Source organism: Fusarium falciforme, chromosome 2 (genome assembly GCF_026873545.1).
Source record: "Fusarium falciforme chromosome 2, complete sequence".
Classification (NCBI taxonomy): domain Eukaryota; kingdom Fungi; phylum Ascomycota; class Sordariomycetes; order Hypocreales; family Nectriaceae; genus Fusarium; species Fusarium falciforme.
In genome coordinates this window covers 4154270-4166679 of record NC_070545.1, presented here as the reverse complement: position 1 = coordinate 4166679, position 12410 = coordinate 4154270, and the positions used below count along the sequence as shown (strand labels likewise).

The following is a 12410-nucleotide window of genomic DNA, read 5'->3' as shown; positions in this document are numbered from 1 at the left end:
TCTTACCCAAACTCAACTCATCATGGTCTCTTTCCCCGCAAACAAGCCACCCCGCAGTCAGTTCGCATTAGCTTGGAAGCGGCTGTAGTAACTTTCCGGCGGAACTTTACTTTATTTGTATTGAGGCCCTCTATCAAGCCGGGATTTATTTCCCCTTTGCGGAAGTGGCGTATCGGAAGGGCATTCCGAGCCCACCTCGACGTGGAGATGGGAGGCGGTGATCTTGTGGCACGACGTGTATTATAAATGAGGAAGTGAGCAGGAGATAACAGTCCCCTAATCTCTGTTCTTGACAGATTCTAGCTCACCAATTAGTCAAAAAATGGCCGAGGTTGCTACTATCCAGCCCACCCAGCACGCCTTCAAGGATGGCTACCTCGTCAACGATGGCCTTCTCAAGCCGGACATGATTGGATCATTGAGACCCTCTTACCCCTCCGAGCCGATTGATGTTCTCCAAGCCCGCTACGAAAAAGACGGATACCTTTTCATGAAGGGTATCTTGCCTCGATCTGACGTCCTCAACTGTCGTGAAACCTACTTCAAGTTCCTCAGCCCGTCCGGCGTTTTGCAGCCTGACTCTAAACCCGTGGACGGCATCTACAACGCCGAAAACAAGGGCATCGACTTTCCCAGCATCGGTGCCGGACCTTGCTTAGAGGGGCAGACAGGCCCAGGCTCGTTCGCCGATCTGGCCGAAAAGGCACATACCGAGCCTTGGTACCTCGAATTTTCTAACCATCCCGATCTGCGAGACTTTGTCGCCAAGCTCAGGGGCTGGGGTGAGGATACCTTTCTACTAAAGAGGTCTCTTCTGAGAAACAACACTCCTCACAACGATGCCATTGGGGTTCATTACGACCAGAGCTTTCTCCGGTATGGTGAGCCTACTTCGGTGACCGCCTGGATTCCAATTGGGGATATCCGCCTTCAAGGCGGTGGGTTGATCTACCTAGAAGACAGTGAGTTGGTTTGCCAAACCCGTGTGAGCGGTGCTAAATAAGTACTGCAGGTGATGCTCTTGGTCAGCAACTCGAGGATGAGTTCAACAGAAAAGCCAAAGAATGCGGCATGTCAGAAAAGGAACGAAACGACGCCTTCAACGCAAACATGATGAGTACCGGGTGGCTTGGTTATGGGCCCATTCAGTTCAGTAAAGACAACGGCAACGGAAAATGGCTTTTGACAGAGTACGAAGCTGGAGATGTTGTCTTTCACAAGCCTCACATGGTACGTCGCTTCACCCCTGTAGTCTTCGAAATGTTAATGTTATTAGATCCATGCATCAACGATCAACAAGGACCCTGAGAACCGAATTCGGCTTGGCACAGATCTACGATTTGTCGACTCATCCAAGCCCCACGACACGGTGAGTTATTCAACCAGAGCGATGACATTATTGACTAACAGCCGTAGCGATGGTCGGCTCCTTATCGATTCGACGATGGCCTGTAAAACAAGTTACAGTAGGCAGCTGGAAACTGGAGCGAGTAGAGAACCGGCTAATGGACTGAATGATGCGACGTGAAGTTGTGTGTTTCCTGGATAGCCCAGCTAAACAAATTGTGTAATTGAGCATTGGCTTAGCAAGATTGTCAGAAACACTCGTTCCGCCACCTTTCATCTGTCTATATCCTCGTACGCATGGTGCGTGCTCTAATGTTAGTATCATCGCCTCGTATTCTCAACCTTATGATTCGACTCCAGAAATTGCCGGCACTCCTGATTATCTCCTGGTGATCTAGCGCCAACAGCAGCTATACGGTCCTGACCCGTGCGGCTGGAAGTTGCCTAGAATTTGCAGCACCATGCCTGTCAGCGGCTGTGCTGGCACTCCACCAAAGTGATCCTTCACGCGCTGCTCGTCTAGTCTATTAGTGGGAGGTTCTTGTTAAAAAGATGCCTCAGGAGCACCTCGAAGGACGTGAATTTCTTCACATGAACTCGCATCATACCCGTGAACTCCATTTTCACATGTTCGGTTCAAAAATTACCTCGCTTTACTATTGAAAACTCTTGACCGCTCGTGAGAAAGTAATTAATTACACGTTTCCCTGTTCGGGCATTTCAGATTTAGGAAACAAGCGTGTTTCAAAAAAGCACGGTGATCCTTCCTGTGGGCTGAGTGGGCTCCATAATCAAAGATCCTTTGAGAGACCCCAGGCCGAGATCCGAGCTCAGGCACTATAAAGGGAGCCTGATGTCTTCCAAGACTTTATTAGTTGCACACATCTTGAATGATATCAATAAACTAGTCATCATGAAGTTCTCATCTGTCCTCTATCTCGCCCTCCCGGCGCTGTCCCTGGCTCGCGTCCGTTAACTCCCCCCATCTCACAGTCTAGTACTAACTCTCCTCCAGCCTTCAGGCCCTTGTGTAGCAGCCACTCCGACCCCCGAAGCCGACCTTCCTACCTGCGAGGAGGTGGCCGGTTCCTACGCTCGGTACTGCGATCGATGCGAGCATCTCTGCGCCGACAGCAGACAAGACTCCAAGACCTACGAGATGTGCATCAACTCCGTCTTCTTTCAAGCCAACAGCTGGGATAGCCAGTGCTGGCAACACGGCGGCTTCGACTGCGGACCTAGGTCTATCGACAAGGTCTGCGGTCCTGCGAAGTAGAGTAAGAGAGGGGAAGTATACGGATACGGGTATTTTCGTCTATAAACCGACGATAGTTGTTAGCGATGTTCACAACTTGGTTCGCCAGGGAAGATCTACCATAGTCTCACCTTGAAAGCACATCGCACGGTGCTCTTCTCAATCTAATGCAACATCTTCTGTCGTGCACGGCCTACTTCTCAGAGAGCGACATGATAGACAACGCACTTGACCATATGAATATGAGGATGGGCTAGTGACAAATAAATGATAACCAATGTATTGATAAAATATAGTTAATTCCTTAGAAGTGAAGTTTCATGACCCTTAGTAAAGAGGCAGCTTATAAGCATCAAAGTCATAGGTCCAGCTATCAAGAGACTCCTGATCATAAACACAATCAAGAGAGTTTCCAGACCACAGCGGACGAAGAGGCCAACGGCAGATGGTGTCGATATCACCGCCACTTCCATCCAAAGTCTCTGGAGCAACACCCTTCTCTACCCACTCAATAACCGTCTGCAGCGTCGTCTGCGGCCAGCCACCATTGGGCTGGTTGGAATTGCTGCCACAGTGAGCTCCTCCAGGGACAAGGAATAGTCTGTAAAAGTCATCGACGGCGGCAACGCTCTCGTTGTAGTTCTTGTCAGGGAACATGACGCTGCGGACAGAGTCGTAGTAGTGCACCGATGAGCCGGCTGGGATAGAGTCATCGGATTCTCCGTGGACATGGATCACCTTTCCGCCTGCGGAGTGGAAGTCGCTCAGGTCGGGGTGAGTGGTCTGCAGAGAGTCTGCATACTTGTTCATGCCATAGATCATCCAGTCCTTGAGAGTGTCGTAGGTCACGTTGTCAAGGCTTTCGAGAGTGCTGGTGTCCTGAAGCTGGAGGTAGCGAGCGACCCATTCGCCACCGAGTCCGCTGATGCTCAGGCCCCAGGTATCCGTCTCTTCATCGTAGGAGGTAGCAGCGTCTGAAAAGCCTGATCCAGGCTGGTAGTTGAGGTACACACGGCGACCTTGAGAGTCGTGAAGGCCATCGAGGAATTGTTGAATGACGGCCACAGCCTCTGCTGTAATGGTCCCGTTCTGGGCTGGGGTTGACGGCTGGGAGAACTGTCTGGCCCGCAGCATTGGCCCACCCTTTGAGCTGGACGCCTCGCAGGAGTAGGGTGTACCGATAGTGGAGTTGAGATCGAAGTGCAGCTTGCACAAATCAGAGCGCGAGACAACGCCGTCCTCTCTTCCGTCCAGACCGTCACAAGCAGTGATGGTCAGGTTGAGAATCTTGTCCAGCTCACATGAAGGAGGGAAGTAATCCAAGGTCTGTTCAACCACATTACCGAACAGATGGTTGACCTGTTGTTGGCCATATCGAAAGGCCGGGGCTCCGATGGCAGCGCCGTCGAATTGGTCGGCGAAACGCTGTACCTGACTCCAACCTTCACGGCCTCCTTCGGAGCATCCTTGATAGTAAGAGTAGACCTTGGAGCTCTTGGAAACATTGTAAATGTTCCTTGCCAGTTCCTTGCCGAGAAGGGCAAGTTCGTGATGAGCCTGGTAACCGAACATGTAGACGGACTGCCAGTTGATGGTACCGTTTGCCAAGAGGAAGACCTCGTCCCACTGGGTGTTGAACGATCCGAAGCCGCCGTCAGTGATTCCAGAAACAGCGCCGACTATAAGTCCAGAAGCGGCGTACTGGCTTCCCGAGTTGATGGCAAGTCCACCTCCGCCGGTGGAGACGTAACGGTTCTGAAACTTGCTAGGGGCAGGCAGCAAATACGACACGTGAACGATATCATCATCAATACCGTCGTGCGAATAGGCGAAAGTGAGGTTGCAGTACTCGGCGCTAGCCGTAGGATACCATTCCGACTGGAAGCTGGCGTTGGAGACGAGGGCCGTTTGAACAGAGTCCGGATCGATCGTGATACCGGAGATGAAGCCATCGGCTGGAAGAGCCGACTTGGCATCAGCCTTGGAGCATATGTCGCTCAAAGAGGCAGCGTGAACGGCTGCTGCAGAGAGTGCAGCGCCGGCAAGATAGGTAGACCGCATGAGAAGAGTGGCTGAGTTGAAACAGATGGCTCAAGCGATTTGACACAAGATAGAATGACTTTATTTGGTAAAGAAACTACAATTATTGCTGTACTTGATGCCCTTTAAGTATGTCACGGCTTATATAATTGTTGTATTGACATAGCCCGAGGATTACGTCTGCCCTCGGGATAGCCCCACAAGCTTGGACGACGTTCGGATCGGCCTCCTTATAAAGTTTGAGGAAAACTACCGGAGGTGGAGCCCAAAACGAACTGGCCACAAGGTGCCAGTCAACTTGAGACAAAGCAGGGCCGAATCAAAGTTACTGGTCCCGTTCGGGAGACGTCATTGGGCGAATTGCACCTCCTGATTCGAACTCTAGGTCATCTTACATCTCGTTATACTACATACGTTGTGCGCTTCGCATTGGAGGGATGTATATGTTGCATCCCCTGGGTTTATCATCTGATATGTACTCTTCTCTCGCAACTACCCGTCCCTGGTAATCTCGTTGCAGGAAGTGAACCTGCCTCTTGTAGTGAATGTTGCCGTCCTGACCGGAGATGACTTCCAACTCGTGCTTAACGGGAACAGCAAAGAACCGTGCTTCTTCTGGCGGCAATATTTCATTTGAATGTTTGTTGTCTTTGTAGCCAATGGCGCCATCATCTAAGGAGATGCCATGTTCGAGTTCGATAAGGCGTCTGCCAACTCTATACAGAGTGCCAACGTCAAACAAGCCTTCCTTGGCTGGACCAAGCTGTGCTAGACACGCCAAGGCTTCGATGCGGGTTCCAAGACTCCGACACTTGATGACAACGAAGAACATGAGAGGCAAAAAACCCATCTCAAAAGTAAAGCTCGAGTCCGGGACTTGCTCTTGTTTCGCGGTTTCCCACGTCTCTGATGCTTTTCCTGCCATTTCCACGACATCTCGGAAGGTGTCGAGGTGTTGATCGTACCATGTTTCTGTGGCATCGCGTGGTTTCTCGAGATATATACTTGTGACCTTGTGCTTGAGACGCATGCCGTACAATGCATATCTGTCTGTGACGGAGGAGGCTGGTATAGTCAGCACCAGGTTCTTGGCTTTCGCTTCCCACTGATTCAGTAGTGTTACAAGGGCAGATTTGTTGTCGTCCAGTCCGTCGAGGACACACTCCATAGATCGGAGCATGAGGTTATCAATAAACGGTTGCGCTTCAGCGATGCCACTGAACTCTGCTGGCATTACCGGATCAAACCCGACGAGGCTCGGGAGGCGCATGGATTTGACGCCGCCCAGGAAGAATGGTATAATGCTCAAGCGTCGGAATATGGGTACAAGGTATTGTTGTGCCCATTCAGGACAACTTGAGTTGTTGAGAATGACAATGCCGTGTCGACAGTGCTCAAGAGCAGCATAGATGTCTCCTTGCAGATACTCGATACAGATAAAGAGTATGCAAAGCAACAGAATCAACTGCTCGTCACCGGAAGCCTTGATCTGCTGTATAGCAGCGTTGTAATGCCCGATAGCAAACGTGCTACCGCATATTTGACGAGTAATCCTTGAGCCACGGGCAAACTCCTCGTAGAGCGAACTGATGGCCAGGACGGCATGACGCACCGTGGGCTCAAAGTGACTGAACTGCATAACCAGATGCGTCCAGAAATATGAGTCTGTGGAACCTGACATGACTGGACCGGCCATTTTGGTGAAGAACTGAAAGGCTCTGCCTTCTCTTTGGTCCCGCGCAGACAGTTGATTAGGTCGATACCATGTCAGGGTTGTCGCGGATTCGTAGCCGTCGCATACACGTCCGGTAGATATGCATCGTCGACATGACGGCTTGCCTTCATCGCACTTGACTTTGCGGGCTCTATTCATGTCAACACGAGGGACTCTTGGTGGGACAAGTGAACGCACTTGCAGGTCCGGCAGCCGGTCCTCACATGCGGACGGGTAGGCATCTAGGTCTAGCGTGGGGCTATCCCGAGCGAATGGATATGATGCGATAGAGATCAAAGTGAAAGTGACAACATCAGAGCAGAGTTAGACTTGGTGGATGAAGGATAATAGGAGAGACGCGTGGCCCCGGCAAGTGGGCGGTCCAAGCATCCTCCGATTCAATGCCGATCCCTTGTGGGGCTGTTCCGAGCCTTAGCTGTCAACGATATTGCCGGGGTTTGCCATGTTGAAAACTTTATTTTACGACAGTTGCCATTTTCAGCCTTGCCAGTCCTTTAAATATTCTCGCATTCATGTTGACGAGCACATCTGTCACGACTGTTTTTTAGCATATCTCACTTAGTATGAGGTTTGAAACGCGACTATCTGAGAATTAGTTGAGCTTTTACATAATTACTAATGAGCTTAGAAGGAGATCATAAAGATCTTTACATAGCTTTACACATGTTTTCTCTGGCTCCAAGATTATTGCCATAGGAAGATAGTAACAAGACTTGGCATATATTCTGATTAACTATCCCACGAGTGCCCAGAAAGCTGCAACGCGTACCTCGCCCCACCTTGACCACGTGATAGCCTTAGTACAAGCGGGGTACGAAAAGTTTGATTAATGAAGCTATCATAGCCAAAATCACATATAAATTATTTTGAACTGAACAATGGCCACGCTCTCAATTCCACGAGAGGCACAAGCCCTCAATGCCTATGATGACAAGAGCTTTATCAAGGAAGATCATAGCCATCAAATGCACCCTAATGACCCGACCCGGGTGGCTGTTTTTCCGGCCGATAAGGCCCGCGGCACCAACTTCAAACCCTTCCCCGTAGAGACACGCAACTTCTACATCAACATACCGCCGCCATCGCCGCTGCAGCTATTCCAGCTTTTCCTTCCTATTTCCCTCGTTGAGAGATGGGTCCAATACACTCAAAGCTGGCTTCTTTGGCTCAAGGAAAATGAAGTTATTGATAGCTGGAATCACCCGATGACGAAGAACGCAAGGCTGCGAGCTTGGCAAGGGACCTCTATTGCAGAAGTATATGTATGGCTTGGAGTGCTAATTTATATGGGTTTACATAAGGAAAGGACCATTAAGAGCCATTGGAGTACTCCAAAGCCGGGGGAACAGCGCCCTTTACACTCAATCATCAAGTTCATGCCCTATTGGAAGTTTCAGATCCTTCACCGCCACCTTCGCCCTTTTGACTACACCAAGATCGACGAGACCGGGCCTCTTCCGAAGGTATTTCAAGCCTGTGACGAGTGGTCTAATCATATACAAGCTATGTCGGCAGAGATCTTTATCCCGGGCTCTCATCTCGCTGTAGATGAGTGCATAGTCCGCTTCACAGGCAGGTCTAATGAGACAACAGTCGTCAAAGGCAAGCCTATTCCCCGAGGCTTCAAGATCTGGGTTATCGCACAGCACGGGTTTTTTATCCACTGGTTCTGGCACATCACGGGCGCACAATACGGCGCCGTTGGTATTGAGCTTCCTCCCGCAAAGCGCCGCCGCACGCAAGGATCACAAGAGACACAAGGAGGCTCCTCAGACGAGCCTATCGCCTTGAACTCGACTCAAAGCATCGTCGTGGCCCTAGTAAATACACTGCCAAAAGCGACATACCACGTCTTCGTCGATAACCTCTTCTCGTCGTCAGATCTCTTCCGCAGCCTCCGCATGCATGGCCACGGAGCCACAGGCACGGCTCGAGCTAATAGCGGCATCAACGAGGAGCTTGTTCATGATCTCAGAGGCGATAAAAGGCTAAGTACTAGCTACGACTTTAACCAGGTCAAGGTAATCCCTACGGCTGACAATCAGGTATCACGCCAAGACGCTTTCACATATAAATCTCTTACTAATTTGTCTTCCCTTCATCTCACAAGGTCAACCAAGTCGCTTGGAAGGATAACCGCCTTGTCTTGTTCTTCACGACCGTCTTTTCCGGCGAGGAGCGCGTTGAACGCCGCAGGAAAAAGCCCTCCTCCAAGAAGCCCGAGGCCCGTCAGATCCGCCGCTTCTTCGGCGATGAAGCTATTAAGGATATCTCTATCCCTACTGTTGCCGCCGAATATAATGATGAGATGAATCACGTTGATCGGGGTGACCAGTTGAGGTCATATTATGCGTATGATCATCCCTTGCGCCGCGGCCCTTGGCAGGCTCTTTGCTGGACCTTCTTGCTTGACGTTGCACTCGTCAATAGCTATGTTATTCAGTTACGGGGTCCCAAGCCAAGTTGGAAGCGATTCACGACTCAGAGAGAGTGGCGAGAGTGCATTTATAACGAGTTATTCAACGCCTACGGCCAGGAAAGCCAGTCGCGCCAACATTACAGAGCGGGCGACGAGCGTGACCTTCAAAGCCCTAATTTACAGCGTAATCATATCAATCGAGAGGTCAATCATGTCAATCGCAAGGTAAATTCGAACTGCCTAGCTTGTCAGGGCTTTCGACAGGGGCAGATAAGGTCAAAAGGCAAGAAAATTAGTCCTCTTAAGGAGCTCAACGGTAACTGCCAACGGCGGAAGCAGACTCGCTACGGCTGCCGCTTGTGCAATGTCGCGATTTGTAACAACCAAAATTGTTGGGACTTCTATCACCATGTAATTTAGGTGCGGCATTAAGTACCTTTCATTTGATGCATTTTAATTGGCCCCGACCCCTCGTCGTGACCTGGTTGCAGCTTTCTGGGCACTCATGGGATATACGAACATCTCTTAAATCTCATTGAGGTACATCGTACTCCGTACAGTATGCAATACCTGAAGTTAGACTATCATCGATTTATAATGTGACAAGCCTCTGACGACATGTTTCCCCGCAGACCTTGTCCGTCAACACCAATATTCTGCCATCATCATCGTCTTTTCCCAAGCCCCCATTAGAAATCGTCTAGCAATGACTTCGATTATCTTTTTACATATTCCGCAAATCGATCCTCTTGATGAGCAGGTGAAGCCGTATACCAAGAAGACCAAGGCCAGCAAGTCGCCGCGAATCTGCAATGGATGTAGACTTCTGAAAGCTCCTGTAAGCGTCATTTTCTGGTTAGCTAACCCTACTGACCAACTTGACAGTGCAACGGCCATCGTCCATCTTGTGAACTATGTGAAAGAATCGGTCACAAGTGTTCGTACTCCGCGGATATTCGGCAGAAACGTTTACATAGATTAGGTCAACACAAGCAAGTTCACTCTTGTACCATGGCTGTTGAAGAATACTTATAGGTCTAATGTTCATACCCAGGAAGCAATTTGACCCAGGGTTCGGCAAATACGCCTACTAAATCGGGCGTTAGGAGCTGGGATGGTAAGATGCGTCCCCAAGGTGAGAAAGCGTGTGAATACTTAGTTTAGTTAATGGCAAGGAAGGTTCTATTCTTTTGTATCCGTGAACCTCACCAGATAGTCTGAATCATCGTCTACGTGGCATGTTTGGACAGTTGTTCTCCGGCTCTTCGCGATTTTGGCTAATGCACTCATATAAGGAGAATGATATCTAATGAATAATAATAAGAATGGCGACATGAAGGCGGCCTTCTCTCTCCTCTCTCATTCTCTTTCAACTGCCTCAAACATGGCCTCTGAGGGTCTTAACTTCGATTGTAAATCCCCTTGCTACGACTGTTAGTCGCGTTCCTGCTGGTGCTCACTCTTGCGGTCTTCTGGCTCAGTTAACCCATCAAGGGCCGGGCTTTAACTATAATAAAGAACACATTGTCAACACATCATAGCATCATGACCCAATGCTAACACAGTGGCCTTTTTTAACCTTCTGCTGCCTACAGTCGAAGACTCATACCTAGCTGCATTATCATAAAAGGTTAAACCTCTCCTGGGGTATTTAACTGCTCTAACCTCCGTACGAGAAACAAGAGAATTATCCCTTTCCACCTTCTCAAGACTGCAGTCTCTTAACACAATGTCTACCAACACAGTGCCGAGAACCACAATCGCTCGAGAGTTACATCAGCGATACAGCATATTATGAACTACCCAAAGAGACTATGCAGATACTCAAAGCACATTGGCTAAGAGAAGGTAGAAAATAAGGATTTATCAGGGAACTATGCCAGGCCAATTCCAGAACGACCGAAGAAGTCAAGGGAAGATATGGAGAGATTGGGCCTAAGCTACCGATTAAGATCATCTAGGGCGCCGATGACAAGTGGCTGCCAGTAGAAGTTGCTCATAGGCTGGGGAACGTATTGAAGGCAAAGGAGGCTATCGTTATCGACAAGGCAGGTCATCTTAGCCTGATTGACCGGGAGCGCGTGTAGGTTTGAGTTTTTGAGTTGGGCGTTTGGCTTACTACCGCTGCTTTTAACCAAAGGTAATAAGAAATAAATAGAAGTCACAGTTGGGACCTATGCTGAAGTTTATCTGTTGTCAAGCTATCGTTAGCAAATTTATTTGCGTGATGGAGGCATTCGTCACGCACTAAGTACAGCACCGTGACTCAATTCTTTTCAACGCACTGGCCTTTACTTTTGCCTGCCGCTTATTATTAACTTTGAAGCTGTGTTATTCCTACCTTTTTCGAGTGTTAGAGCTTAGAATCTCAGCTCTCTCCATAATCTTTTAGCTTTTGGTGTTGTCAGACCGGGATTGACAAAGTTTAAGTCGTGTTCGAGACATGGTCCCTATGCTTCCTTCATTATCAACTTGACTCCTATTGGAATATAATCGATTCAATGTATGTAAGAAACCTTCAGGGCAGCACAATAATAATAGAACAGCAGATTTTAAACACAGCAAGAGGCGTTGATGCGGCAACGCCGGATAATCATAATAAATATTATTAATATGCTGCTGATTTTATCCTTGTAATAATCTAATTTAGAAGACAATAACCCTCTTCTATAGTATCTGGACAATGCTATATCTATTAATTCAAGGGGTATGAGTTATCTGAACCTCCTTTTAGCATCCTGGGATGCCTGCCAGATAGGAATTTGAGAATTAGATAAGTGCTTAGAAGAAGCATTGCTTCACCTAAGCATTCAGCTCACATGTGCATGAGGCCACTATTCTGCCTCCACCAAAACAGCATCGTCAATGAAAAAGTTCAGACGCTCACATATACCCCTAACAGCAACACTGATCCCAGAGTCTAGGCGAGCCTGACTCCATGAGCAAGTCACTGTTGCCAATACCCATTCATTCAAGGGCCCTGCAATGTTGGCAGTATTGAAATATCCAGTTTGTGCTCCAGTTCCAGAGTCACATGAGACAAATCGGTTGAAGCAACTAGATGCAAGTGTCGTTTTAATATAGACAGAGAACGTGTACGGTTTGTCTGCCTCGATCAAAGAAGAATCAAGAACCTGTCGGAAGCCGATGTCTGCAGGACCTCCCGGGGCGGCACTGATGTAACCAGACTGACTACCTCCGTGGGCCTCCGAGGTAGATAGAGTGGGATCCCCGACATATCCAGATCGTGTCCAAGGCGCGACAGTGTTGTCCTCGAACCCGGGGTTGAGGAGGAAGTTGGTTGGCTGCTGGGGAATATCCGATGTCGTAGTCGAAGGCTCACCTGAAGTGGTAGAGATGGAGGCCAAACCAGACGTTGTAGTAGCAATCTCAGAAACAGTCATCGATTCAGTTGTAGAGGCTGAAGGCTCGCTGATGGATTCGGTGGTGGTAGCACTCTCGGAAACAGTCATCGACAGAGTGGTAGAAAGCGAAGGTTCTTCGGCACTCGTGATCAAAGCTGATGTGACTGAAGAAAGGGAAGGCTTGCAAGGAGATGCCAGGGCTGACGAGCACAAAGCTAGTAGCTGGAGGGTTGGGTGTAGAAACTTCAT

At 49.1% G+C, this 12410-nt stretch overlaps 6 protein-coding genes across 6 annotated transcripts; 3 read left to right on the top strand and 3 right to left on the bottom strand.

Annotated features, from left to right (window-relative positions):
• Positions 1-322: 322 nt before the first annotated feature.
• Positions 323-1455, top strand: NCS54_00321400 (Hypothetical protein; the record flags this gene model as incomplete). Its single annotated transcript, XM_053148795.1, has 4 exons — positions 323-962; positions 1013-1230; positions 1277-1369; positions 1417-1455. The coding sequence occupies 4 exons, from the start codon at positions 323-325 to the stop codon at positions 1453-1455; spliced, it is 990 nt and encodes a 329-aa protein (XP_053004770.1).
• Positions 1456-2260: 805 nt separating this feature from the next.
• NCS54_00321300 (Hypothetical protein) lies at positions 2261-2623 on the top strand (the record flags this gene model as incomplete). Its single annotated transcript, XM_053148794.1, has 2 exons — positions 2261-2314; positions 2363-2623. 2 exons carry the CDS (start codon positions 2261-2263, stop codon positions 2621-2623), a joined length of 315 nt encoding a protein of 104 aa, XP_053004769.1.
• Positions 2624-2929: 306 nt separating this feature from the next.
• Positions 2930-4663, bottom strand: NCS54_00321200 (Carboxylic ester hydrolase; the record flags this gene model as incomplete). The annotated part of the gene is made up of 1 exon (XM_053148793.1): positions 2930-4663. One exon carries the CDS (start codon positions 4661-4663, stop codon positions 2930-2932), a length of 1734 nt encoding a protein of 577 aa, XP_053004768.1.
• A 385-nt stretch (positions 4664-5048) lies between these two features.
• NCS54_00321100 (Zn(2)-C6 fungal-type domain-containing protein) lies at positions 5049-6598 on the bottom strand (the record flags this gene model as incomplete). The annotated part of the gene is made up of 2 exons (XM_053148792.1): positions 5049-6507; positions 6555-6598. 2 exons carry the CDS (start codon positions 6596-6598, stop codon positions 5049-5051), a joined length of 1503 nt encoding a protein of 500 aa, XP_053004767.1.
• A 657-nt stretch (positions 6599-7255) lies between these two features.
• Positions 7256-9890, top strand: NCS54_00321000 (Piggybac transposable element-derived protein 4; the record flags this gene model as incomplete). The annotated part of the gene is made up of 3 exons (XM_053148791.1): positions 7256-8422; positions 8488-8729; positions 9851-9890. 3 exons carry the CDS (start codon positions 7256-7258, stop codon positions 9888-9890), a joined length of 1449 nt encoding a protein of 482 aa, XP_053004766.1.
• Positions 9891-11630: 1740 nt separating this feature from the next.
• Positions 11631-12410, bottom strand: NCS54_00320900 (Hypothetical protein; the record flags this gene model as incomplete). Its single annotated transcript, XM_053148790.1, has 1 exon — positions 11631-12410. One exon carries the CDS (start codon positions 12408-12410, stop codon positions 11631-11633), a length of 780 nt encoding a protein of 259 aa, XP_053004765.1.